This window comes from Cydia amplana, chromosome 14 (assembly GCF_948474715.1).
Source record: "Cydia amplana chromosome 14, ilCydAmpl1.1, whole genome shotgun sequence".
Lineage (NCBI taxonomy): Eukaryota > Metazoa > Arthropoda > Insecta > Lepidoptera > Tortricidae > Cydia > Cydia amplana.
The window spans coordinates 4,065,236-4,090,482 of record NC_086082.1 but is presented as its reverse complement, the minus strand read 5'-3'; the positions used below and the strand labels follow the sequence as shown (position 1 = coordinate 4,090,482).

The window sequence follows — 25,247 nt, the reverse complement described above, 5'->3', positions numbered from 1 at the left end:
CGTTTGCGTTAAATAGGTACAGATGTTATACAGTGTGTCAATCCAATACGGGCGAATATTTAAACGGTGGTTAGCATAGGACCTAAAAAGTATATTGAGATAGATTTTACTTAGAAATGCATTGAAAATTTTAACCATACAAAATAATTCGGCCCGCAATGTAATACACCACACAAGTTACGGGATACGAGCTTTTTAAAGTAACTGTCAACGCTTGTTGGCAGTTACTATAAAAAGCTCGTATCTAGTAATGTCATGTCATCTTCTGTTTCTTAATGTTTGCAGTACATTGCTGCTCGGTACATGTGGAAAAAATTAATCACGGGGTCATAATTAAGTGTAACTTAAAAAAACATTTTAATTAATGATAAGACGGGTAAATTCTATATCTGGTTTAATTTATTGCCCGTATTAGACTTACACACTGTATATGATCCTAATAGATGTGGTATACGCGTGCGTCCGTGAGGGACAAAACATACGCAATGCGACACTATGATTGGTCGAATTTATTTGTTGCCCACCATAATCCATACTAATTTAACGTGGGGAATATAAAAAAACCGGCCAAGTGCGAGTCGGACTCGCGCACGGAGGGTTCCGCACCATCAACAAAAAATAGAGCAAAACAAGCAAAAAACGGTCACCCATCCAAGTACTGACCCCGCCCGACGTTGCTTAACTTCGGTCAAAAATCACGTTCGTTGTATGGGAGCCCCACTTAAATCTTTATTTTATTCTGGTTTTAGTATTTGCCGCTATAACAACAAATACTAAAATTTGTTGTTATAGCGGCAACAGAAATACATCATATGTGAAAATTTCAACTGTCTAGCTATCACGGTTCGTGAGATACAACCTGGTGACAGACGGACGGAGGGATGGACGGACGGACAGCGGAGTCTTAGTAATAGGGTCCCGTTTTTACCCTTTGGGTACGGAGCCCTAAAAATATGGGACGGTGACAAGAACAAACAATAATAGCGCTTTCGCTGCTACTCCTACTGAAAGATACATAAGACTATCCCGTTCGGTCATTTGCCCCCACCCCTCATGCCTGATTTAGTTAAAATACTAGATTCGTGGATTTTGAACGGCGTGCCAAGGTCCACGTTTTGGAAACTCAGAATTCCATACAAAATGACACTTAACACAAACGCGTAAGTACGTCACGTCACGATATCGAACGAAATTGAAACTAGGGGCCCGATTCTGATTTTGAAATAGACATCTATTAGATATTTTTTAGACATCACCAAGATATAATAACGATATTTTTAAGATATAACCTGTCTGACATTTCCGCGATTCTGGAGATACTCTTGAACGATTTTCACAATATCTAAAACGTCTCGTTATGTATTTTTAGATCTCAAAACGTTTTTTAAACGATCTTAAATCGATAATTTAACGCAAAAGTGACATTGGTTGCCCGATTTGAGCTGCAAAAGATATCTAGTTAAAATCTAAACTACTTAGTTGGTATCTAGTACATATTGTATCGTTCTCTTCTCTAGAACGGATCTTGTTTTCCGAATACCGCGTTAGGGCTACAGTAGCTTATTCAAATAACGAAACAGGAAGGCAAGCCTGGGGCAAAAAAAAACTTGACAACTTAGCAGGGTAAAACTTTTTTAAGTTTTTCATAATCTCAAGCTGCTCATGGTAAAATGTCAGTAAAACTCTACATTTCCCTTATAAATCACCGCGTGTAGTTAAATTTGCATATTTCAAGATTTCTTTTGGGTAAATTGGGTTTCTTGGCGCGTACCGTCCCTTCGTTTGAGGTTATTTCGATAGTTGCTTTGAGCCATTAACCTTTTGGACGCCAATGACCGATATATCAGCACCGTAGGTTCAACGCCAAAGACCGATTAATCGGTCACAGACCACAGAGCATCGACCTACGTGCATATACATAAAGTTCAACTTCAGTTTTGACACTTCAATGATGTGGCGTCTGAGTGACAGCTTTTGTGTTTGACGCGGCGTGGAAAAGGTTAAGGGACGTGACGTGAATTTGGCCCTATAATGATTCAAATAGGTACTACTAGTTCCTGTGTATTGTGATTCTGCAGCAGTATATTTGGGAAGACATTTGTAATGCGTAGTTTTCTTTCATGTGCGGTGGAAGCGAATTAACGTAACGAATTTTCTTTGTTTCATCACTCCAGGTTGGGTTTGATTCATTACTTTAAGTCGATCTTTAAGGTCGTATCAAAATGAGATCAAAACCGTAACATAATTCGGCCCCAGGCCAGGTCAGTTAACTATGCCATCGACGACGTTCTTTTGTACAAAACTGGAATAGGAAACCCTTTGCAAGCGTTTTGTTCCCCGTTCATTCCCGTATTCCGGCTGATTTTGAATTCTCGAATGTACGACACGACGACATCCGCGAATGGTGAGGTGAAACTGATGCCATTCACTCAAAAAGGGATGGATTTCTATGAATAAATGTGTCGATTCGTGGAAAAAAACACTTTCATCTACAGACATGGTATTAGTGCTCTATAATGCGTTCAAAAACCGTAGGAAATGACCAGCTTTACAACCAATTTTACTATGAGAACTTTCTTATCTTTGGTAGTAGGAAAATCTGTACTGTAATGTTATAATGTTATAAATTTTTTGTATCGTTATTTGGAACAGCAGTCCAAACTCAAGTGGGTCTCTATTATAGTAGGTATCCATTGATATTAAAACAGTTATCGATACGAAACGTCAATTTAAGGATGATTTTTAATATAAACCGCACGATATTTGATCTCGAGTGACATATTATGAGTATAGGGACTTCATTCTTTTGTCTAGGAATTAAGAAAAACTATGGATGCGTGACATGCGTAAAAAAAGTTTTCATTCACCGCCATTTGACGTACAGTTTATCTTTTAATCAGTTTTAAGTATGTGTTTAGATAAAGTAGTGTATGTTACTGTACATAATTAGGCATTAAAACACTCGTGTGATCCTATTAAGAAACTCACTTACGTTCGTTTCTTAAACCCACACTCGTATTTTAATGCCTCTCATTATGTAGCAGTCACATAAAGTACTACACGGCAATAATTGTTGCTTATAACAATACAGACGATTCCATACAGTATTTTTTATCCTCCTTAAGGTTCCGTCACACAGGCGCGTTTTCCGGGCGAGGCGTGAGCGGGGCCCGCCGCGTTTACATATAAAACGCTCACGCCCCGCCCGGAAAATGCGCCTGTGTGATGGAACCTTTAACGTTGTCCGGTTATTCTAATTTAACAATTTCATATGGTATATTAACCTGGTTTTGACACGACCTTGACAATCGTGATCATTGGCCCAAATCTCACGCACGACTTTCACTTGAATTCGCATGCACCAATCAGCGTGAGCGATCTTCAAGGACGTATCGAAATAAGATCAACACCGTAACAAATTGTTAAATCAGAGGGGCTCTTTTACTCCAATGAAGGCGTAATTAGAGTGACAGGGAAAGAAGCTCGCAATTTGCGAACTTCGATTTTCGCGGTTATAGCCCAGTACATTCCCAGTACGTACCCGTTTTTGTATCAAAAAAACTAAATTTAAGAAAATTAACGTAGGAGAAATAATAAAGCGTGTACGTAAAAACTAGACAAGTCAAATCCTGAACTTTATTTTTAATTACACCCCAAGCAAACTAGAACATGGCAATATAGATCTCAATTCTTTTTCCGGCGAAGTCGACAACGACGAATATTCTTTTTTTATCTACTTATTTAAAAGAAGAGCCTTTATTTATACTTGCTAAACATGTCATTGCAGACAAACCGATAATATAAAACGAGTTGAACGTGTAGTTAACTGTGTTATTCAGTTAAACCTAATAAATATGTACGTACCTATTTTAATTTTGTTATGCTGCGACGACGAAAAAATAGATGTAAATATGTATTTTAAACATGTTCTCATGTCAGTGATGTATTGTCTTTATGAGAATAAATGTCTTTAAACCTAAACCTTATCAAAAAGACATGTCGGGTCCGTAGGGCCTCTATAACAAAGAATTCCAACGAGCGTTACTAAACAAAAACATCAAAAAAACTGTACACAAATCTCTCTTTTTTTGACAGGGGTTCCGACAATATAGATTGGAAAACCCCAATATCCGTTACTGTATAATCCCTACCTTGAACTAGTTGCGCCCTCTTGTCTCGAGTCCGGACACATTCCATTAGGAAGTGATGTAGGTACATCCTCGACAGAGTTCCAGAGACAGAGATCCTCGGCAGTTGGGCGACTCTGCTTTCCTCATCAGTTGAGCAAACATATTTAATGGAATGTGACCGGACCGAAGCCTGTGAGCACGTACAATTTTCGCCCGGTCTGAGTCAGCCACTTCCCACCAGGGTATCTGAAAAGGATGGGACTGGTGGACTGTATTAAATGATAAGATTTTACCTTCGGTAAAGTGTGTTTAATTATTATTTATGTTAATATTTACAAGAATAGAAGACCACAGCGTTTGACAACCAAAACAAGGAAAAAAAGAATGAAAACTCTAAAGAGTCTGCAACAGTATCCGAGGAGGCTCACATTGAATAGTCTTGTACCAGATTCCTTTCTCTTGCGATCTTTCATCAAAGTACTCCTTCTGAGCGACTATTTCTGAGAAATCTGGAGCGACATCAACCTCGGTTCCCTCAGAAGCAGCCGCTGCCGCCAACCGATCAGCCTCCTTGTTTCCCGCAAAGCCGATATGTGACGGAACCCACTGTATTTTCAAACACCTTCCGCAATTTCGAAGCTTATTTGGATTAAGATTTTGTACGCCAGTGAAAAACACCGTTCGCCTGAGGCACACCGGCTCAAATGTTGAATGGAGCTTTTACTGTCCGTGAAAATTGCCACATTGGGATAATTTTGATTTTCAACAAACATTAAAGCCTGTCGTAATATCGCACTGAGTTCCGCGGTCATTATAAAAACTCCAGCTAACATTTTATATTGTGCTCTTGTGGCACTAAATGGAATATTGAACTTGGCTCTCATTTCACATTTATGTTTTTGATGGGATATTATTTTCCTAAAATAATTTGATCAGTCTTTAATAAATTGAACAAAAACATTTAAACGTAAAAAGGCTTCAAAGAGGCACTGTATAGTATACGCGTTTATAAGCTTTTTTGCGCCTCAAGGCTCTATTTTATTTGAAATAAAGCTTATTATAAGAACCAACCTTCTTAGCACGTGTATGTCATTTGACATTGAAACAAACGTGTTTACTTACAAGTGAAAGAAATATTTCAAAGAGAGACGAAACAAAGTGAACCTCAAAGAGGAAAAACAGTTGATAGTTTATTGAAGTGAAAAAATACTAAAGAAAATTTACGTGGCTATAATGTAGTAGAATTTTTATAGTTCTACCACTGAGACATAAAAAAGATGTAATAAGTAATTAAATAATCTCATATTAAAAAAAAAGCGGCCAAGTGCGAGTCGGACTCGCCCATGAAGGGTTCCGTATTTAGGCGATTTATGACGTATAAAAAAAAACTACTTACTAGATCTCGTTCAAACCAATTTTCGGTGGAAGTTTACATGGTAATGTACATCATTTATTGTTTTTAGTTTTATCATTCTCCTATTTTAGAAGTTACAGGGGAGGGGACACACATTTTACCACTTTCGAAGTGTCTCTCGCGCAAACTATTCAGTTTAGAAAAAATGATATTAGAAACCTCAATATCATTTTTGAAGACCTATCCATAGATACCCCACACGTATGGGTTTGATGAAAAAAAATTTTTTGAGTTTCAGTTCGAAGTATGGGGAACCTCAAAAATTTATTGTTTTTTTTTTTTCAATTTTTGTGTGTAAATCTTAATGCGGTTCACAGAATACATCTACTTACCAAGTTTCAACAGTATAGTTCGTATAGTTTCGGAGAAAAGTGGCTGTGACATACGGACGGACAGACAGACGGACAGACAGACAGACAGACATGACGAATCTATAAGGGTTCCGTTTTTTGCCATTTGGCTACGGAACCCTAAAAAGTAGCATTCGTTGGTACTTTATTTGTTGAGAAATGTGATGTTACAGATACTTACCTATATATTTAAATTTTTCTACTTATTTCCAATTTTCAGTGTATTTTCCCCATTCCTTTTTTGTGTAATTTTGTATGTATGTATTTATATCCTTTATCTTTCTGGTACCTTGTTGTACATTTTGCTGCATTTGTCATCCTCTTTTCACTCTCTCCTCTCATCTACTCAAAGGTTAAATGGAAGAGATCCCTCAAAGGGATAAGTTCGCCTTTGTTTTTACAATTTTTTTGTTATTTTTAATATGTCTTTTTGCACAGTAAAGAGTTTACCTACAGCTACTAATATTATATTATAGCAGTCTGATGGCAGTACAAAAAAAACAACTTCAGAATGCACTTCACGTTTTTGAAATGTGCAATGACTTAAACAGATGAAAGAAGAACCAGCATATCCAGAGGAGTCACTGTATGTATAGTACCTAAGTGCGATCGAGCGGTAAAGGAGCTTCCAAACCAGGGGCCCCGTTTCTCAAAAGCTTGTAACTTGTAATTAATACAAGCGGATATCACTTTTTGACAGCTTTTGTTAGAAAGGGACTTCCACTTGTATTACAAGTTACAAGCTTATCCAAGATGACAATCGTACATTGACAATAAACGCTAAAGGAAAAAGATTTTGATGACACGTGATACGAGTATAAAAAAAATTACGTGACTTTTTCCATACCTACATTACTATAATAGTATTTAAGTTTCGATTGATGTTTTTATTAACGATTGTGCTTTTGACTGAGCCACTTTGAGCAGTATCCTGATTTTACAATTTATAAAAGTTGTGTTACTGTTATGTTATGATACGGCCTTGACACAACTCGCGCTGTACTTTCGAGCGAGATGCTAAAAGCCACATTTCACGCATATGAAAAGGCCTGTGCCCAGAATTGAGACGAATATTATAGGCTATATAAATCATGAAGACTATCAACGGATAGTCTTCATGATTTATATAGACCGGGATATGAACCGTGATTACCTTTAGTATTGTTTTCAAGCTTCCGATATTTCGATGCAGACCAAGACTCGATATTTCGATGCAGAGTAAAGAGTAACCCGTGAACAAGATGGATGTAACTGCGTCAAAATATCGGGAGCTCGAAAACAATACTAAAGGTAATCACGGTTCATATCCCGGTCTATATAAGTCTAGTGAAACTAACCATGAATCATTTAAAACTGTTATGGCGTTATTCATAAACGTCTGCTAAGTTAATCAGTTGATGATCCTCGTTTGTCCCTATCTGTCGTTATGCCATAGAGAGGGACAAACGCTGCTGATTAACTTAGCAGACGTTTATGAATAAGCGGGATGATATTACTAATATGCACTTGACGCTTTAAAGATAATATTTATAAAGTAAATATACCTCTAGGTCATCTTTTAGAAACCACCATGGTCCATTTTGAACTACTGACTTACTACAAAACCCCCAGCGTTTTACCTACTAGTGTTCTTACTGCAAAAGTAAGCTGTACCTACCTACTTGGAATAGAGAAAAATTCGGGCTGAATGAGCAAATTCCTATCTCCCAGGGAATTCTTCGGTTGCTCGGTCAAGCCACGAGACATCGCTGCGAAATTGCTCCGTTGTGGGGCCAATGACCTTGCATTTTGCATTTCATTTGAGCTATTTAGGGCCCCGGTTCGAGTTCTTCTCTCACTCTCATTGAGCGTAAGCGTGAGCGAATTGGATGTGCGTGCTCGGGACCACGAATATCGTGTTTTTGACTTTAAGTTTTAACAAAAAACCGGCTAAGTGCGAGTCGGACTCGCGTTCCGTACATTAAGTCCGACTCGCGCTTGACTGCACATTTCTAATAGGTTTTGCTGTCATCTATCAGGTAAAGAACTATTTTGTGTATTTTTATCAAAATTTTGACCCAGTAGTTAGGACAGACAGACGCACGAGAGATCCTATAAGGGTTCCGTTTTTTCCCTTTGAGGTACGGAACCCTAAAAAGTAATCAGAAATTAATATGCGCATTTTTAGAAGCAATTTTCATATTTTTAGTTTTTTGCATAAATTGTTACACACTTTTAGAGTTCCCAAACTGTGCGCCGCGGAACAATTAATAAAAATAAAAATAAATAAATATCTGGGGACAATCTTCCACAGATCAACCTAGCCCCAAACTAAGCAAAGCTTGTACTATGGGTACTAGGACTAGGCGACGTTATATATACCTACATACTTATTGTATCTATCTCACATTAATAAACGTAGCGAGCTGTGTTACATGGACACATTACAAATGGAATTCATTCATACGTACAGTCATGCACTTTTGCAGCTAGGTGTAGAAGAAAGACGTATTGAAAATAATACCAAATAAATTTAGTTTTAAATCAGCATTCGTCACCCATACCTAATAATCTTGCCCATCTTTAAAAGAACCTATTCGAATTCGAATGGCGATGATCGGAACTCTTATTTGCTGAACAAATTTTTCATATGCGTGCGAGGCGAAAGGTAAACCTGATTTTAATTGAGAAATTAAAAAGAAAATTAATTGATTCGCTTGAATTAAGATTGTTAATGCTGCAAGGGTTTCAGTTGTAAAGTTGATTGGGGTTTTTGATAAACATGCATTTCGGAAAATTAAATATTTTTGTAAGTAATTATTTTATTACTTTATTTCACTGTGTTTTTATTAGATACAATTAACAAAAATAAATGTTTAGTCACGTCTTTAGAAAGACCTTTGGTAAACATTTTTGCTATGATTTAGCAAACAAGTTTGGTTTTGGAGTTCGTAAATTGAAAAATAAATTTAATACCTTTTATAACAAATGTCTGCGACAGTTGAGTAGCAAAAATGTTTAGTTTTACTTTATGGTGGGTTACAAGTAATCCGAAAACTAAGCTTAAGTTATCGTTCCTGTTCTCAAAGTTGAACGGGCTAGGTCTGCTCTATATTTGTATACTTACGACAGAAGTTAGAAGTTGCAAGCATACGCTGAGATGAGACCATTTCATGGCACTTTCTTCTTTCGCCTTCTTTCTTTTCTTTTTTACAAGTTTTTATTCAACTTGCCCTGTTCACTTAGTGTGAGTCAAATATTCGAAGCTAAATTTGACTCACTTCCCAATTTCTGATGAGATGAATTTATAAAACTTTGTCTTTTATTTGTATTTAAGTAATATTTATTTATATTTCTGTTTTCTTAATACGCTACCAGTCGCTATGTCAAACACGAATAATAAACTTATTTCAGCTACTAGTTCTGGTCTTCTCATTAGACTTTGTAAGGAGTGACGAAGACTATGACGCTGCAATCGATGATGACGCCAATGACAGAGTCAGCGATGACGCCGATGAAGGAGTCAGTGATGACGCAGGGGTCGCAGATGATGCCGCTGCAAATGATGATGTGGTGGCAGATGACGATGCGGTAAATGATGATGCGATGACAAATGACCCAGTAAATGCAGATTTAATTGAAGCTGAAGGCGTAAATTATGTTGAAGGTAATGAGTGTGATGATGGGATGAATGATGACGGTAAAAAAAGTGGTCAGAAGAATAAAACTGACTTTTGAAGCCTCTTGGGTCCGGAACCTACTGCCTACGGGCTAAATTAGATTCATGTTTTTGACACACTAAATCTATTAATGCATGTTAATGCATGTTAATTATAAGATGTAATTTTTTTTTAAAGATGTGTCCCGCCGAGTTTTTTGCCGGTCCCATATTGGGATACCCTCCTCCAATTGAGGGGGGATTTAAATTTTCTCGGGGCAGAGGTGTAGGGTTGGAGCCGGTCTACCTAGCTTTATTTGACGTTCATAAGCGCATTGTAATTATGCCTACTTGAATAAACTATCTTTTATCTTATCTATATCTTATCTTTATTAATGTTTTATTTAATAATAAAACAACATTATACATAATAGGTAACAACATTTCAATAACAATATTATCATGTCCATACGCTGACTAGGATTATAGACATTACAAAGATGTATTGGCACAATTAAACCTCAGATCAGATTTAGGGCTTTCAACCTTTCGAGGGGTTTTGAGGAAAAATGTCTCAAAAGTGAAGGTAGGTATTTCATGGGTATGTATAATAGGTAATATTAAGTAAGGTAAGTAATTAATAAGTAGGGTAAGTTGTTGATCAATGAAACACAAAAAGTTCAAACCTTCCTATCTCTGATGTTTTTAAAGTTATGAGTGTAATATTACGTATGAAGATAAACAATTTAGTTGGCTATCGTATGGCATTCTCGGTTTCTACTTATTTTTAACAGTTTCTGTATTATAATCCTTTTTTCAAAAAATGAGTTTTGTTTCATTGTGTACTTATGCATGTTTTCAATGAAACACTTCAATTTTTACAGTGAAACAAATGTAATAATTTTAATCTACCATGAAACATCGTTAATAAACATTGAAACGGTGTTATAAATAAGTGACATTAATACATATATGCTTTCAATCAATTAATGAAAAAGGAAAGGAGGAAATAGTGGTAGGCTGAAATTAGTTATTTAAAAGGTTTCCGACATATGGAATGATTATAAGATTGCTGAAATATATCTAAGCGAAAGGCCTGTTTCATTATACACAACTTGAGTTTCACTGTGAATCGAGAATCTGGTCAGCATGTACGGCATGCTGCGAGAAAGGTACGCCTTTTATGTCCAAGGAGCATGATTGCTAACTAGGTGGACGCGGGAGGGTTTTGAGCATCTCCATGCTTGATATCATACACTTTCTTGCAACATAGTGTTTATAAGCGACTGTTTCAATGTTAGACATGTGACCTTAACCTTGCCATCAATGAACCATTCAACATATAAAGCATCCTATCTCAGCCGTTTCTAAAGTTAAGTATCTTATATTTTATCATATGATAGACATATCATTATCAATTTTCATGGTATTTTACTTTCACAAATTTCGCACATAGTCTTTAATTATTTAAAAATATAATGAGTTTGTTTCATTGTGTACTGATACGGGTGTTCAGTGAACATCATGTTTCATTGTATACTACATAAAAATGTTTCATTGTGAGACTAGGGGGTGTTTTTTAAAACAATAAAAAAAAACTGCACCAAAGTGTGAAAGAAATTTAAAAATATTTAGCTCCAAATAAACTTTAATACACATAGAATATAAGAAAAAATTAAATAACGCGAAACTCGATTCTATATCTTGGTAAAAAAATTGCGAAACATAAATGAAAAAAAATATTTTTGTCGTACGAATTCACAATAACGCTCGTAGCAACGTGCTCCTTCTCCGAGGCGCGCTCGCGTATTGGGGAGGTGATGGGGGACCCTGAGCCTGTCCTTGCTTGACAGACGGCACTAGCTGATAACACCTAGTTTCCGAGATATCGCAAAGTTCCACTGTGTACTATTGTTTCAATGTTCGACAACTGACCCTACGTAAATATATAAAAAATGGGATTACCTCTTTAATCCCCTAAAGTGGCTCAAATTGCTTAGTTACATTTTACATTGTGTGCTTCCAGGTTCGGTATCGAGCGAATCTGGGGCGCAAACATGTGTAGAAGGATCACATATCAAGGTCGACTGCAACATTTGCTATTGCTACAAATCAAATATACAAGGCTGTACGAGAGTTTCGTGCAGTAAAACGGAAAATATGAAGACATTGTCAAGCAATCCGGCCAAAAGACTAGCATTCAAGAAGTTACGCGGTACGTTAAATTTAAAAGTGGAAAAATTACTGCCTTGGTTGAGACTTGAACTTACGGCCTCTGGATCGATACTTTAGCCTAGCGCTAACTGAGCCAACAAGACCTGATCCACAGCCAGCGAATCTTTCCACCTGGGTCTAGGGGACACTAGCGACATCTAACGTAAGAGCGTTACACTTCAACGGCTACCGGAGTTCCAAGTCATATTGGAAATTCACCAGTTACGATGTGCTACCCATACCCAGCTTAGAATAAATCCCACTATCCACTTTGTAATTTTTTCCACTTTTTAATTTATTCGAAGCTTAGCATCGTTCGGAGACGTTTCTGCTTGAATTAAAATTCGATTTTTTAGAGCTTTTGTTTATATAGAGATGATTTTTTTTTAATACTTAGCTACTATTTTTTAACTAGTTTTTTTGAGTTGGTTTGATAAGCTGTACTTTATTTTACAGAGGATGCAACTAGTTGCGTTCCTGGAGAGACGATAAAACGTGGAAATTGTAAGTGCAGTTGCACCATACCCAGCGTCTTGACGTGCCTTGAAGACTGCCTTCGATAGGACCTGAGGATTATACAGCGTGTATTTTTGATACGACCGCAAAATTTTAGGGTAGTTCGTATAGGCCCTAATAGGATTTAAAAAAATCGATTCATATTTTTCCTTTAAAAATAAAACTGGAAATCAATAAGGTAAACGTACTAGTGCTCGACATGCTAATGCCCAATAGATGACACCCTGCTGTCACCTCTATTGACAATGACTTAAGTTTCAAGATGACATGTACTGGTATCTACCGCGTCGAGCACCAGTACGTTTACCTTACTTGGTTTTAACTCAAAATGTCGCATTTACTCACGCGATGTCACAAGTGACACCAAATACTTCGCCGCTCGAAAAAAAAATTGTTACTTACGCATCGGTAGTTAACAGTAAATCTAAATCTTTTCATAGCATATATTTTAGAATCTACGTCTCTTTTTTTAAGTTTGCGGTCATATCAAAAATACACATTATAAACTCAAGGTCAAACTGTCAATCCACGTTTACTGCTCATGAATATACCTATTCATGGACCTCGTAATTTATTTAATAATAAAATATCGACTTAAGAGTTTGTTTTTCGAAATATTTTCCAGCTTTCATTTACCTTTTATTCCACTTCAAAAATATCCAAATAAAGACGGTCAAGCAAATCTTGCAAGTAGAAAAAGGCGCGATATTCAAATTTTCTATGGGACGATATCCCTTCGCGCCTATAATAGAAAAAGAAATGTCAGTAGAAAAAGGCTTTTACTACTGACAAGATCGACTTGACCATCTATAAATGCGTAGCTTTATCCCATTTCTTTCCAAATATGCATATGCTCTAAAGTACTCTAAACCTATAATTTGTACAAAACGATAAATTATAGCATCTAGTTGCTTTTTAGTAAAGTGGTCTTCTTCAGGAGTTGTTACGGTATTATCTGGTTGAAAAAACTTCACTTTTGACACTGAAGATCTAATCCATAAAAAATCTAAATCAAATTCATAACCTATTATTATAATCAGAAAAGGCTTCCAGATTATCGTTTACCTTGTTGGGGGCATTAACATTGCGTTATTTGATACGCGTCATGTCTATATACTGCCTTTGGTCTGTGAGGTCGATGATCTTGTTTCCATGGAAAACCGAGGAAAAGGTGGATGGACTGTGTGAGAGATGATATGAAACGAACGCGAGTGAATGATAGTGAAGTGAGTGATAGAGAGATATGGAAGAGAAAGACATGCTGCGCCGACCCCAAGTGAATGGGACAAGGGCAAGAGAATGATGATGATATACACTACCTAATTCATAATGTTGTCATTAAGTATGCCGCGGTACAAAATCTTTGCCAACGTATTATTGGGATACCCTGTACAATTATTGTGACGTAAAATTACGATTACCCAAATACCCACGCTAAATGCAACTCAAAACTTGCGCAAATTGGTATAAGAGGGCATTTTTTTATGACTTTCAGGTAGTGTTGTGACATGCACTTTTGCAGCTAAGTGTACGGAGAAGGAATGGAAATAATATCAAGTCAATGAAGTTTTAAACTAGAATTCGCCACCCATCCAGTAATTTCGTCATGACTCATTATGGGATGACTTTTCAAATGACGATGATCGGAACTTTACGTGCGAGTCGAAAGGCAAACTTGATTTTAATTAAGAAATGTAATTGATTCGATTTAATTAAGATTGCTTGCGTTTAATTTACCAAATAAGGTTGCAATCGTTTCATTTGTAAAGTTAATCGGGCTTTGATTGGGGTTTATGGTAAACATGCATTTTGGAAAGTTAAATATTTTGGTAAAGTACCAGAAATTGTTTAATTATTTTATTTTATTGTGTTTTTATAAGGCGCAATCAGAAAAATAAATGTTTAATCATATGTCTTTAAAAATACTTTTGGCAATTGAATAGCAAACGCTAAGTATGATTTAGGAAACAGGTTTGGCCTGGGAAACAGTGAATTGAAAATAATATATCTCTTGTAACAATCGTCTTGGACAGTTGATTAGCAAAAATGTTTAGTTTTACTTTTAGATGTATTATAAGATAAACAAAATCTAGGCTTAATCATTTAGGTTCCCAAAGTTCAACGGGCCCTCAATTGCTCAAAGGTTACCTAACTGGAAGCTTAAAGGGATAAGTTCGCCTTTGTACTAATGACAAATGTTATTTTTCCTGTTTTGTTCTGATTTTTGTACAATAACGTGTTTTACTACTACTACTAGTTCTGTTTTAGGTTTGTATACGACAGGAGTGTTAAAAGAGTTTGGCGCTAGGCCTCTTCTTCATACTGGATGAGAGTATTTCATGGCACTTTCTTCTTTCTATGGTTTTCTTTTTTGTATAACTTTCTCATGCGTTTGTGTTTAAATAAATTATTTCTATCAGTCGCCGTGCCAAACACTAATTTGGTAAACTTATTTCAGCTACTAGTTCTGGTCTTCTCATTAGACTTTGTAAGATGTGAAGAAAACTATGACGCTGCAATCGATGATGACGCTGATGAAGGAGTCGATGATGACGCAGGGGTCGCAGACGATGTTGGCGGAGATTTAGCCGCTGCAAATGATGGTGATGCGGTGGCAGATGACGACGCAGTTAATGTTGATCCCAAGACAAATTTTCCCATAAATGGGGATATAATTGAAGCTGAAAGTGTAGATCCTGTAGATCTTTATCCAGGAATGAAAGGTAATTTTATTTTTAAGATAAAACCCGGAACATAATAACATGGACTAATTTAATGGACTATTCATTACGTATGTCATAGGTAAGTATGTATAAGTTATTTAATACGGAAGATTATAATGCAGTGTAAAAAAAACTTGAGTCAATCTTTTTTTCTAGAAGTAAACGAGGAAATATGGAGGATTTGAGTATATCTAACATTAAATACCCCAAATAAAAAAAGTAGAAGGGCCGTTATAATATATGTCCCAGCCCGCACAAGTTGTTTGCAGAAATCGCGAAGCGTCTGATTTACGTAACTGGTGACCCAAGACCTGGCGGCTTCCTCGCACAACGTTTCAGCATTGCGATACAGCGAGGAATAAATTAGTTTAGGTTAGAAGTACAACTGTTTAAAACATTTATGTAAATAAATTCATATACTCTTCTTCTTTTCTAATTAAATTAAATTGTGTGTCCAGATCCTAATCCAGCGCACACATGTGTACCCGGAACACATTTCATGATCGAATGCAACTATTGCTTTTGCTACAAACCAAATATACAAAGCTGTACCTTTATGTCATGCAGAGGATTTGATAAAAAGAAGACACTGACAAGCAATCCGGCCAAAAGACTAGCATTCAAGAGGTTGCGCAGTACGTATAGTTTGTCAATAGTAGATTGTTAACCAAGTTTGGTGCTCGAACGCAGTGAGAGCGCCAATAGTCCGAGGCTGAAATGATTGCCTTTCACCCGAGTTAAACACTCTACTTTTCATTTCGAATATGCATATCGTAAAATGCATGTGATTTTAAAAGACATGACATGACTGAGCATAAGTTTTTATACTGTTTCTCGGGGGTACATTCAATAAGCAATTTAGGTAAAATAATCGTTATCTAATGGAATGGGGAGTTAAAAATCAAAATGGAAATTGTATATGTATAACAAATCCATTTAAAACTAAATTTAATTTGTTATCTTAATAAGATGAAAAAAATCGTACTTGGAATAGGTCCATGACTTGGAAAGTTAAATGCTCTAGTGCAAAAACGTATCACTTTCTGCACACCTTTTAGAACAACAATGACCCTCTTTCAGAGCATGAGAAATGAAAAGGACTGTATCATTTCAAACATAGATAGAATCATACTATCATTGTCTTACACCTAGTACTAGCACCCAAAGGAAAATATGAGTATAGTTTTTTTGTTCTTAATTACTGACAAATTTGGTTTGACCGACTGTATAAAATTACCAACGGCCTGATTCAAACTTTAAGATACGTTAAAATTTTGCAAAAGATACGATATAGATCGGATATGCCAGTGTCAAAAGTGACGTCCTTAAAACTAAGAAGGATACTAAGTCGAATGTTTAATTAGGTATATCAACTAACAAACTACTGTTAAATTTTGTATATTTCTAACTTCGAGCAACACCTGCTTCCGACACATCGGAAGAGAGGAGCCCAAGCGATATCTGTTCTTGTACCTCGGCAGAGGGGACATAGTGCGAATGCTGAGGGCCTACCGCGAACCACGTTCGACGTGTTGCCTCTCTGTCGCACTTGTAAGTTCGTACGTAAGTGTGACAGGGAGGCAACACGTCGAACGTGGTTCGCGGTAGGCCCTCTGCCTCCCTTCCATTTCTAAGAAACCTAAATGTCAAAATGACGGATAATGATAGCCAACGGTTGTAACTGTTGTAAGACTGAAGATGTATATGAATAACGCCATACGGCTCGGCCACGACATTGAGCGACTTGCGACGGGGGCAGCGATAACCATAGGTTGGAGCGAGACACAGCGATCGGACCTTTCGTTCCCACTTATGGTTGTCGCTGCCGTCGTCGCAAGTCGCTCAATGTCATGGCCGAGCCGTTAGACTGAATTTTGAAAATAGCTTAATTTTTTTAAATAGCGTATTTGAGATTGGCGTAGCGTATTGGTTTGTTAAGCTGTACTTTATTTTATAGAGCTTGCAACTGCTTGCGTTCCTGGAGAGACGATGAAACATGGAAATTGTGAGTGCAATTGCACCATACCCAGCGTCCTGACGTGCCCCGAAGAGTGTATACGATAGAACTTGAGGATAATTTCAAGGGCAAACTGCGAATCCGCATTTACTAGACATGAATATTTACGGAACTCGTAAATTTTTAAGAATAAATTATCCGAACCATCATATAGATAGGTACTTGGTTGTTTTTTGTCGCAGTACCCTATCTTATCTTTCAGATACCCAATGTATTAGGTATCTTCAAAATATTATGTCTTTGGCTTTGATAAACACAAACGCAAACGTTTGTAATAATCAACATTATGCCTCAGTAAAAATCTTTGTTAACATAGTTTGGGCCAACTGTACTTACCATTATTTTCTAACATTGTGTAGGTATTCGATTCTTTACTTGAGTCACATCATAAATAATAGTACTAGGTACAGCAGATTCACTCTCTAACAAAACGCGTCTATCACGACAGATACTTATGACAAGCGGGAGCAGGCGTCCCCGCTCCGTAGCGGTGCGCGGCATCTACTATGGTTAGACACCAAAATTGGTGTGGGCCGCATGTACTTGTAGCGACGCGATGAAATCGCGGAGTGAGCCACGCCTCCTTGAGTAAGTACGTAGGAATGAAACTACGAATACCCGCATACATTTTGTGCGTAAATCGTTGTCTAGTCAGAATTTCGTGAAGTGAATGCAAGTGGAAAATTAGATCTCCAGCTGAGCGCGTCTCATCAATAATTCCTACCCTCGAAATCACGTATTTACTGCCTAGTATTATTAAGATACATCTGAGCCTTTTAAATACTTGTAACTCGCAGCCATTTCACACAAAAATTAAATACAATAGGCTACATGACTAGTTTTCATTTATGGTATCAATCGATCGGGTTTGTTTTTAGGATCAAATGTCTATATGGGATTGCATTAAAGCAATACAAAAGTCAGAAATTATAGTCAAAGTCCGACAGTCGCACTTCACTCGCGAAACGCCCCTCACAAAAGGATAAGTGAACGTGTCAAGGTCACTGAGATCCTACCTTGTAGTGTGGACAAAACAAGAAAATTGCGGTTTTGTCCGTGAAATATTGCGTTTATGTACCTATATAGTTGGTATACAATATTTTTTGGATAAAATGTAAGGAATCGAATGGTACCCTTACTTTTATCGTTTTTGAAAGTAAAAAAACTTAAATTTTGAAACTTTCAGGTCCTCTATTTTTGTAACGTTTCCGTATTTTATTTTTATATCCACATTATTGTGACAAATTGCTCATTTGCTATCTATTTTACTATATTTTGTTATAAAATTCAACATGTGTCATCATCCCTATCTTGTCTTCAGTTTAGGAGACGTCGGATCAGATTTAGACATGTGTCGTTCACGAGTGAGTGATTCACGCTCACTCTTCAACTCACTGATGATTTAACTCGCTCAGTAACTCAGTCGCTCAGTGTCCCTTCCACTCATGATTCGAATGAGCCGGCCGAGCGTGAGGAGGAGCGAGTGCATGATACTATGCGAATAGGTTTCGGACCGCTTCGGTAGTTCGGAGAGTGAGCGAAAGATAATGAATCACTCTTTTCAACAATTTCAACTCAGTGAAGCGTTTTGCGCATCTCTAATCAGAATGGGGATAACTGACAGAACGGGATAGTCTTATGTATCTTTCAGTAGGAGTAGCAGCGAAAGCGCTATTATTGTTTGTCCTTGTCACTGTCTCACATCTTGTTTTATTCCCCACCGTAAATTGACCACCGTGATTGGTCGAATTCATTTGTTGCCCACCATAACGCGACGCTATGATTGGTCGAATTTATATGTTTTGTCCCTCACGGAGGCACGCGTAGACCACTTCTATAGGATGCTACCTTCTATGACCATGAGTCACTGACAGTGTCAAATCTGACATTTACGCTATCGAGAACGTAATTTACTTTCTATACATCTCGTTTGCACTAATATGTGAGTACGAGCGAGATGTATAGAAAGTAAATTACGTTCACGTCGGCGTTTATGTCAGTGCCAAACTGATGGTAGCCGTACAGGCGGAGGGAGTTTATGTTGTTTTTCTGCATTTGTATACGGATTAAGCTAGGGTTGTAACCTGCGGGCTCAGCACGGTTCCATTTTTATCGACTATCACTATGCCCGTCACTTTCGCACTTACATACTTGTTAGAACGTGACAGGCATGGTGATAAACGATAAAAATGCGACTGTGCTACTAGGGCTGAGCATTCAATAGTCAAAATATACTTTATTCGTGTACGCCTAGCAACAAGCACTTATGAATCGTAACTTAGCTATTACATATATATTATCTTAAGCTAAAATTATCAGAGCAATTTATGGATGTTATTATTCCATAAATAATAATATTGGATTATTATACAAATTAAATTTAACACTTACAATTTCACAAAAGGATAATCAAACATGAAATAAATTATTTTTTAATTAACCCAGATTTAATTGTATGGCGATTACCTACTGTGGCCTATTTTATAAAGCTACATGTTACAATTTACAAGCGGAAGTCTCTTTCTAACCCTATGTGTCAGAACGAGACTTCCGCTTGTAAATTGTAACTTGTAGCTTTATAAAATAGGCCACTGGTCTCATCTGAAGACCAGAGCCGAAAGTCGCCAGCATGATTTTGAACGGATGCCACAAAATGGTCTCAAAAATAAATTCGAACGACGTATTTTTAATCGAGTTTTGAAACGGGAAAGAGACAAAATAAAGAAAAATAAATATAAAGAAAACAAAAATAAAATAAAGAAAAATAAAGGGAAAGGAGGAGGAGGATAAAGGTCCAAGCAACTATTTCGTTTTATACGATACGACATTTGATGTACATGCTTAATATACTCGGCGCCAGTTAGCTTATCAATTGCAAACATTGATGCCTGCTACCACGAAGCTTTATTTCGAATAACCACACGTTTTTTTGTTCCCTGTAATGAGCATAACTTTTGTTGTCTATCGTGGTAGAAGGCGTTTTGACATATATAGACCGCAAACCTTTTTTACTTCAGTTAGATATCGTGATTTGTTTAGGTATCCATTTAAATATTATCACTGTCAGCCGAAATGACTGACATCCTTTCAGTATATGAAAGGTACGTATTCGCTATTTTAATAGAAACGTACATATGTGGTTGTCAATGTCATATCATTTGTGACAACCCTAAATACAAAACTCATGTTAAGGGCGCGTTAAAAGGAAATGAATGCACACGGTATCTTCACAATGTATTTTTACATTACTGTGTTTTATTTAAAAATGAGCTCTGCGCGTATGAAATCAAAGTTGAATTTTCAGCAATAAAATCGAGTGGTATACGAGTTTTCATTGTTAAAAATAGCGTAACATACGATGATTCCATTAATGTTCCGTTACTCAGCAAAATCATTCCTAATTTGGCCTTGACGTTCCGTTTTATTTGTTATTTAAAGGTTCGTATACAAATGAGAGTTTGAAAGGTTATTCGGAACCTTTTCACTTTGACTAAGTAAATAAGAAAATCCGTTTCCGAGCCAAGAAGAAAAATTCTGCAAATATATTTTTTCTTGGTCAGTTACAAATGATACAATATTGCTGGAAACAAACTATGTAAGGTATATGTGTTGTAAAACGGACTATCTAACTAAACCAGATATTATGGCCAGAGTTATTATTTAATAGCTTGGCGATTTATAAAAAAAAATAGGTGAGTATAAGTAAGTAGGTACCTACACCTATCTAATGATTTAAAAAATATCTCAAGGTTGATTAATTTCAACACAATACGTACCTATAACATACCATAACGCACAATACATAAATCTAGTCAACACAATATATAGGTACCTATTAAATTTATTCAATAAAACAATAAGTAAGTGATCAACATTTTCTTTGTTCTAAAATCTTGGATAATTACAAGGAAAGTTACCTTGTATTAAAATGATCAAAAGTACAAACTTTTGAGGTAAGGTTTTCTCAAATCACAAAAACTTTGGACGACGCTCAATTATCCAAATTATGCCCTTGTTTATATTGTCTTTCTTTATAAAATGAAATAAAAAAACTTTAACTCGCTTCGGGCGGCGCGGGCAGTCCAACATCTTCTTCTAGTGTCACCACACAAGTTACGGGATACGAGTTTCTAAAGTAACTGTCAACGCTTGTTGGCAGTTACTAGAAAAAGCTCGTATCTCGTTACGTCATGTCATCTTATGTTTCTTAGTCCCACTTGCACCCTAGCCTGGGGTTAACCAGTTAAACCTGGAGCTACCATGGTTACCAGCTCTAGTAGCACGGTCGCATTCTTATCATTTATCACCATGCCCGTCACGTTCTAACAAGTATGTAAGTGCGAAAGTGACGGGCTTAGTGATAGTGGATAAAAAATGGAACCGTGCTGAGCCCGCAGTACAATTTGACACTAGGTTAACGGTTTATACATTTAACACCGGGTTCGTGGAATGGTGCAAGTGGGCCGTAATGTTTGCAGTACATTGCTGCTCCGTAAATTAAAAAAAAAATACCGTGACGTAATTAAGTGTAACATTAAAAAAACTTCTTAATTAACGATCAGACGGGTAAATTCCATATCTGGTTTAATTTATTGCCCGTATTGGACTTACACCCTGAATAGGCTGATTTATTATTATTTTTATAAAGCTACAAAGCAATAACAGGGAGTGTTGAGCCGGATGTTAATCTCGGTCGCAATCAGCATTTTTTCGCGATATTTCAAAACAAAATCGCTGTCAAGATACGACACACCCGACCCGACCACAGTGGATGTATAATGATACAGTAGGTAGCAGCTGATTTTTTAATAAGTTGAATAAAGTAGAGTTTAAAACTTTTAGCAAAATAAGTGATCAGCCTGAATCCTTGGCGCTGCGTATAGATGGAAGCCTCGCACTATATTACTATCGCATGTATACATAACGAGGCGTGACCCGAGAAATTAATTAATATTAAGTAAGTAGTAGGTAGTAAAACACTTTATTGTACAAAATGAAACATGAAACGGAAAAAAACACACATCACAATCCGTGCCGCTTCTTTCCGCAATCACTCTGCGCGACAACATTTCCATCTTCACCACTTAGATGGTTGTCAGTCCTCAACTGTGCGTACTTCCAGAAACTATCTGCCTCGCACAGCTAAACTGTGAAATGGTCCATTTGTGGAAAAGTCCATACTGTAGCCTGCAGTATTACTAGGCCATTACGACCTTCAGACCTCCAAGATAAGAATATACTCATATCTTAAAGGCTGGCAACGCACTGTGTCCATGGACGACGGTAATCGCTTACCATCAGGCGATTTGTCTGAACGTTCGCCTCATATTTAAAAAAAATCTGTACACAAAAGAAAGAAAGAAGTATAATATAATATTATAATATTTATAATAGACTTACATCGACAGGGCTATATATGGACCGTGATTATAGTTTGTAGCTTTCTAGTAGAGCCCGAAGGTTTATCCTATTGTCTATTGTTCAGTAAAACCGCACGTGCTAATACTTACCTGCAAAAAAGGGTCCTAATTATTCTATTTGGCACCTGAGCGCGGGCTAGTCCATCGCTCAACAAACCAGCGTAGGTGCGCTCTCGGATAACGCGCCTTTGTTACGCATCTCGATGACACATTTTAGACTGGTTCTGTAGCGTTCGACTCGCCGGCACTCAGTAACCGAAGTACCGATTTTTTATGCAGGTGGTTGTGGCACGTGGCACGAGCGGTTTTACTTAACAATAGACAATAGGATTAGCCTTCGGGCTCTATTAGAAAGCTACAAACTATACCTTTTTTATTGTTTCCGAGCTCCCGATATAAGTCTAGTGAAACTAACCGTGAATCATTCAAAACTGTTATAATATTATATTTTGAATAATATTTTGAACTCATTCATACTGTATCCAAAAGCTTCGCTGCGCCGACCTTTTCACTTAGCGGCGTAGAGTGGACGTTTTTAATTTCCTCGAATGACGTACGGCCTGATTGTTCCAGCCAACTGGAACACAAACAGTTCTAAAATTCGCTCAAAATCTCACTGATTAAAATGTTTTCAATTCAAAATGTTTCCTTGTTTTGCTCATATCTCATACGCGATTTAAGATTACATTCGGGTTGCGATTGAATCAGTAACCCTAGTCAACCCTAGTGTAGATTTCATCCGATAGCGTGACGTGACGTACACGTTTGCGTTAAGTGTCATTTTGTATGGGATTTTGAGTTTCCAAATCATAACTAATCTATTAGACATCACCAAGATACAACAACGATATTTTTAAGATCTAGGCTGTCAAATTTGAGATTTCCGCGATTCTGGAGATACTCTTGAACGAAGATATTATTACGATATTTTAACGTAAAAGTGACATTTGTTGCCCGAATTGAGCTGTAAAAGAGAATTAGTTAAAATCTAAACTACAACGTATACAGGGTGCTTCCTGTAACAGGAGCAATAAATTAAACTAAAGGCTGTACTCCTCAAACTGACCAACATTTGTTCAGCAACTTTTAAAAATTATGAATCCTTTAGACTTGCTCTTTTTCATACAAAATAAATATTGCCTTCAATGTACGCTGACATCAGTGTGTTTGACGTTGCTTGTCACGCTTTAAACATAACAAAATTTGCAATACATTGCGTCTTAGAATAAACTTTAAAGTGTAATAAAAATCAAACCATGAGTTATTTTCAAAAGTTGCTGAACAAATGTTGTTCAGTTTGAGGAGTACAGCCTACAGTTTTATTTATTGCTCCTGTTACAGGAAGCACCCTGTATAGTACATATCGTATCGTTCTCTAGTCTAGAACGGATCTTGTTTTCCGAATACCGCGGTATCTCTAGTACTTTAGCTTTAACTTAGTAGCACTAGGCACTTAAAGAAAGTCATGTTTAAGAATCGCCTTAGCTCTCATTAGTATTCGCTTTGTGATTTTCTGTTACGTAAAGCGGAATACTAGTATCCAAACCATAGGAAACAGAGGGATCACTTATTAAAATTACCTATGACTCACGCTAGGCCGGGACATTCTACACTTAATTTTCTGAAGAAATCATCATAAAAACCAAGATACTTATGGGTTCACCCAAAATTTTCTTTTTAAATACTTTTTATTTCTGCGCCATCTTAACAACAGCAAGAGCAGAACATGTATGAAGGGATCCATGTCTGATCAAACACAGCACTGGTAGTCGCATTCTTTTCTATGCAGCGCCGCGCCGCATATGCGGTGTCGCGACGCCGGACGCGGTATCGCACGCGGCGGGCAAACCGCTCGGCGGCACCGCGGGCCGCCGCCGCACGCCGCACGGCGGTGCCGTTGAGCGGCACCGCTAAATTTTACGGTGCGGCGGGCGGCGGCGCCGCACCGCTGACATGTGGCCGGGCCCTTCGTACACGACGAGTTAAAGACTCGTCATCCTCTGCTCTCTACACGGTCGTCAGAGACGCGTTGGAAACCGGTGGAGGCAGATCATCCGCTCCAGATGCATTCCTGATACTGACCACGATTCTCAGACATGAGGGACCGACCAGGGAAGAAGAATAAAGTAAACTATTTTGTTCATTTGTATCTGTAGACTTGGCACGGGCTGAGGCGCAGTTAAGTAGTTTGGCTGTTGCCACTAAAGGCCTTGTTTGGTTGCATTCATGAATGCATATGCAATGCATGCTATTAACCTACCGGTACTGGAACTTTTAAATCTTAACTTGATTTGACACTGGTGTGAATTTAGTGAAACTCACCCTCACTCATTGAAAAATCAATATTGAAACAATTGACATCACTACATAAGTCGTATAAGACAAAGTCGCATCCCTGTCTGTCTGTCTGTATGTATGCTTAGATCTTTAAAACTACGCAACGGATTTAGATGCGGTTTTTTTCTAATAGATAGAGCGATTCAATAGGAAGGTTTATGTGTAATTTGTTAACCCGTGCGAAGCCGGGGCGGGTCGCTAGTATTTTATAAATTCTTACTATCCTATAATTAGACTTACTCCCAAATGTTGCAAAAAATATTATTATCATCTTAAAAGCCGAAGCATTAGCATTTTGATACCCCACTCGATAGGTTTGCAAGATATTATTTTCTATAGGTTGCGTAATATGGCGTATTAAGTCCGCCATATTGTTTTTATAATTACGTCACGTAGCCTATGTCACCTGGGATGACGTAAGGATTCTAATGATATATCATACAACTAAATCGGTTAAGGCATTCAGAAGTTATAGTGGAATAAAGAAAC

At 37.3% G+C, this 25,247-nt stretch overlaps 2 protein-coding genes across 2 annotated transcripts; both read left to right on the top strand.

Annotated features, from left to right (window-relative positions):
- Window positions 1-7,135: 7,135 nt before the first annotated feature.
- Window positions 7,136-12,374, top strand: LOC134654320 (uncharacterized). Its single transcript, XM_063509785.1, has 4 exons — window positions 7,136-7,141; window positions 9,288-9,540; window positions 11,558-11,746; window positions 12,202-12,374. The coding sequence occupies exons 1-4, from the start codon at window positions 7,136-7,138 to the stop codon at window positions 12,306-12,308; spliced, it is 555 nt and encodes a 184-aa protein (XP_063365855.1). The 3' UTR covers window positions 12,309-12,374.
- A 1,628-nt stretch (window positions 12,375-14,002) lies between these two features.
- On the top strand, window positions 14,003-24,335 carry LOC134654319 (uncharacterized). The gene is made up of 4 exons (XM_063509784.1): window positions 14,003-14,090; window positions 14,720-14,984; window positions 15,443-15,619; window positions 24,211-24,335. Exons 1-4 carry the CDS (start codon window positions 14,055-14,057, stop codon window positions 24,333-24,335), a joined length of 603 nt encoding a protein of 200 aa, XP_063365854.1. The 5' UTR covers window positions 14,003-14,054.
- Window positions 24,336-25,247: the final 912 nt, after the last annotated feature.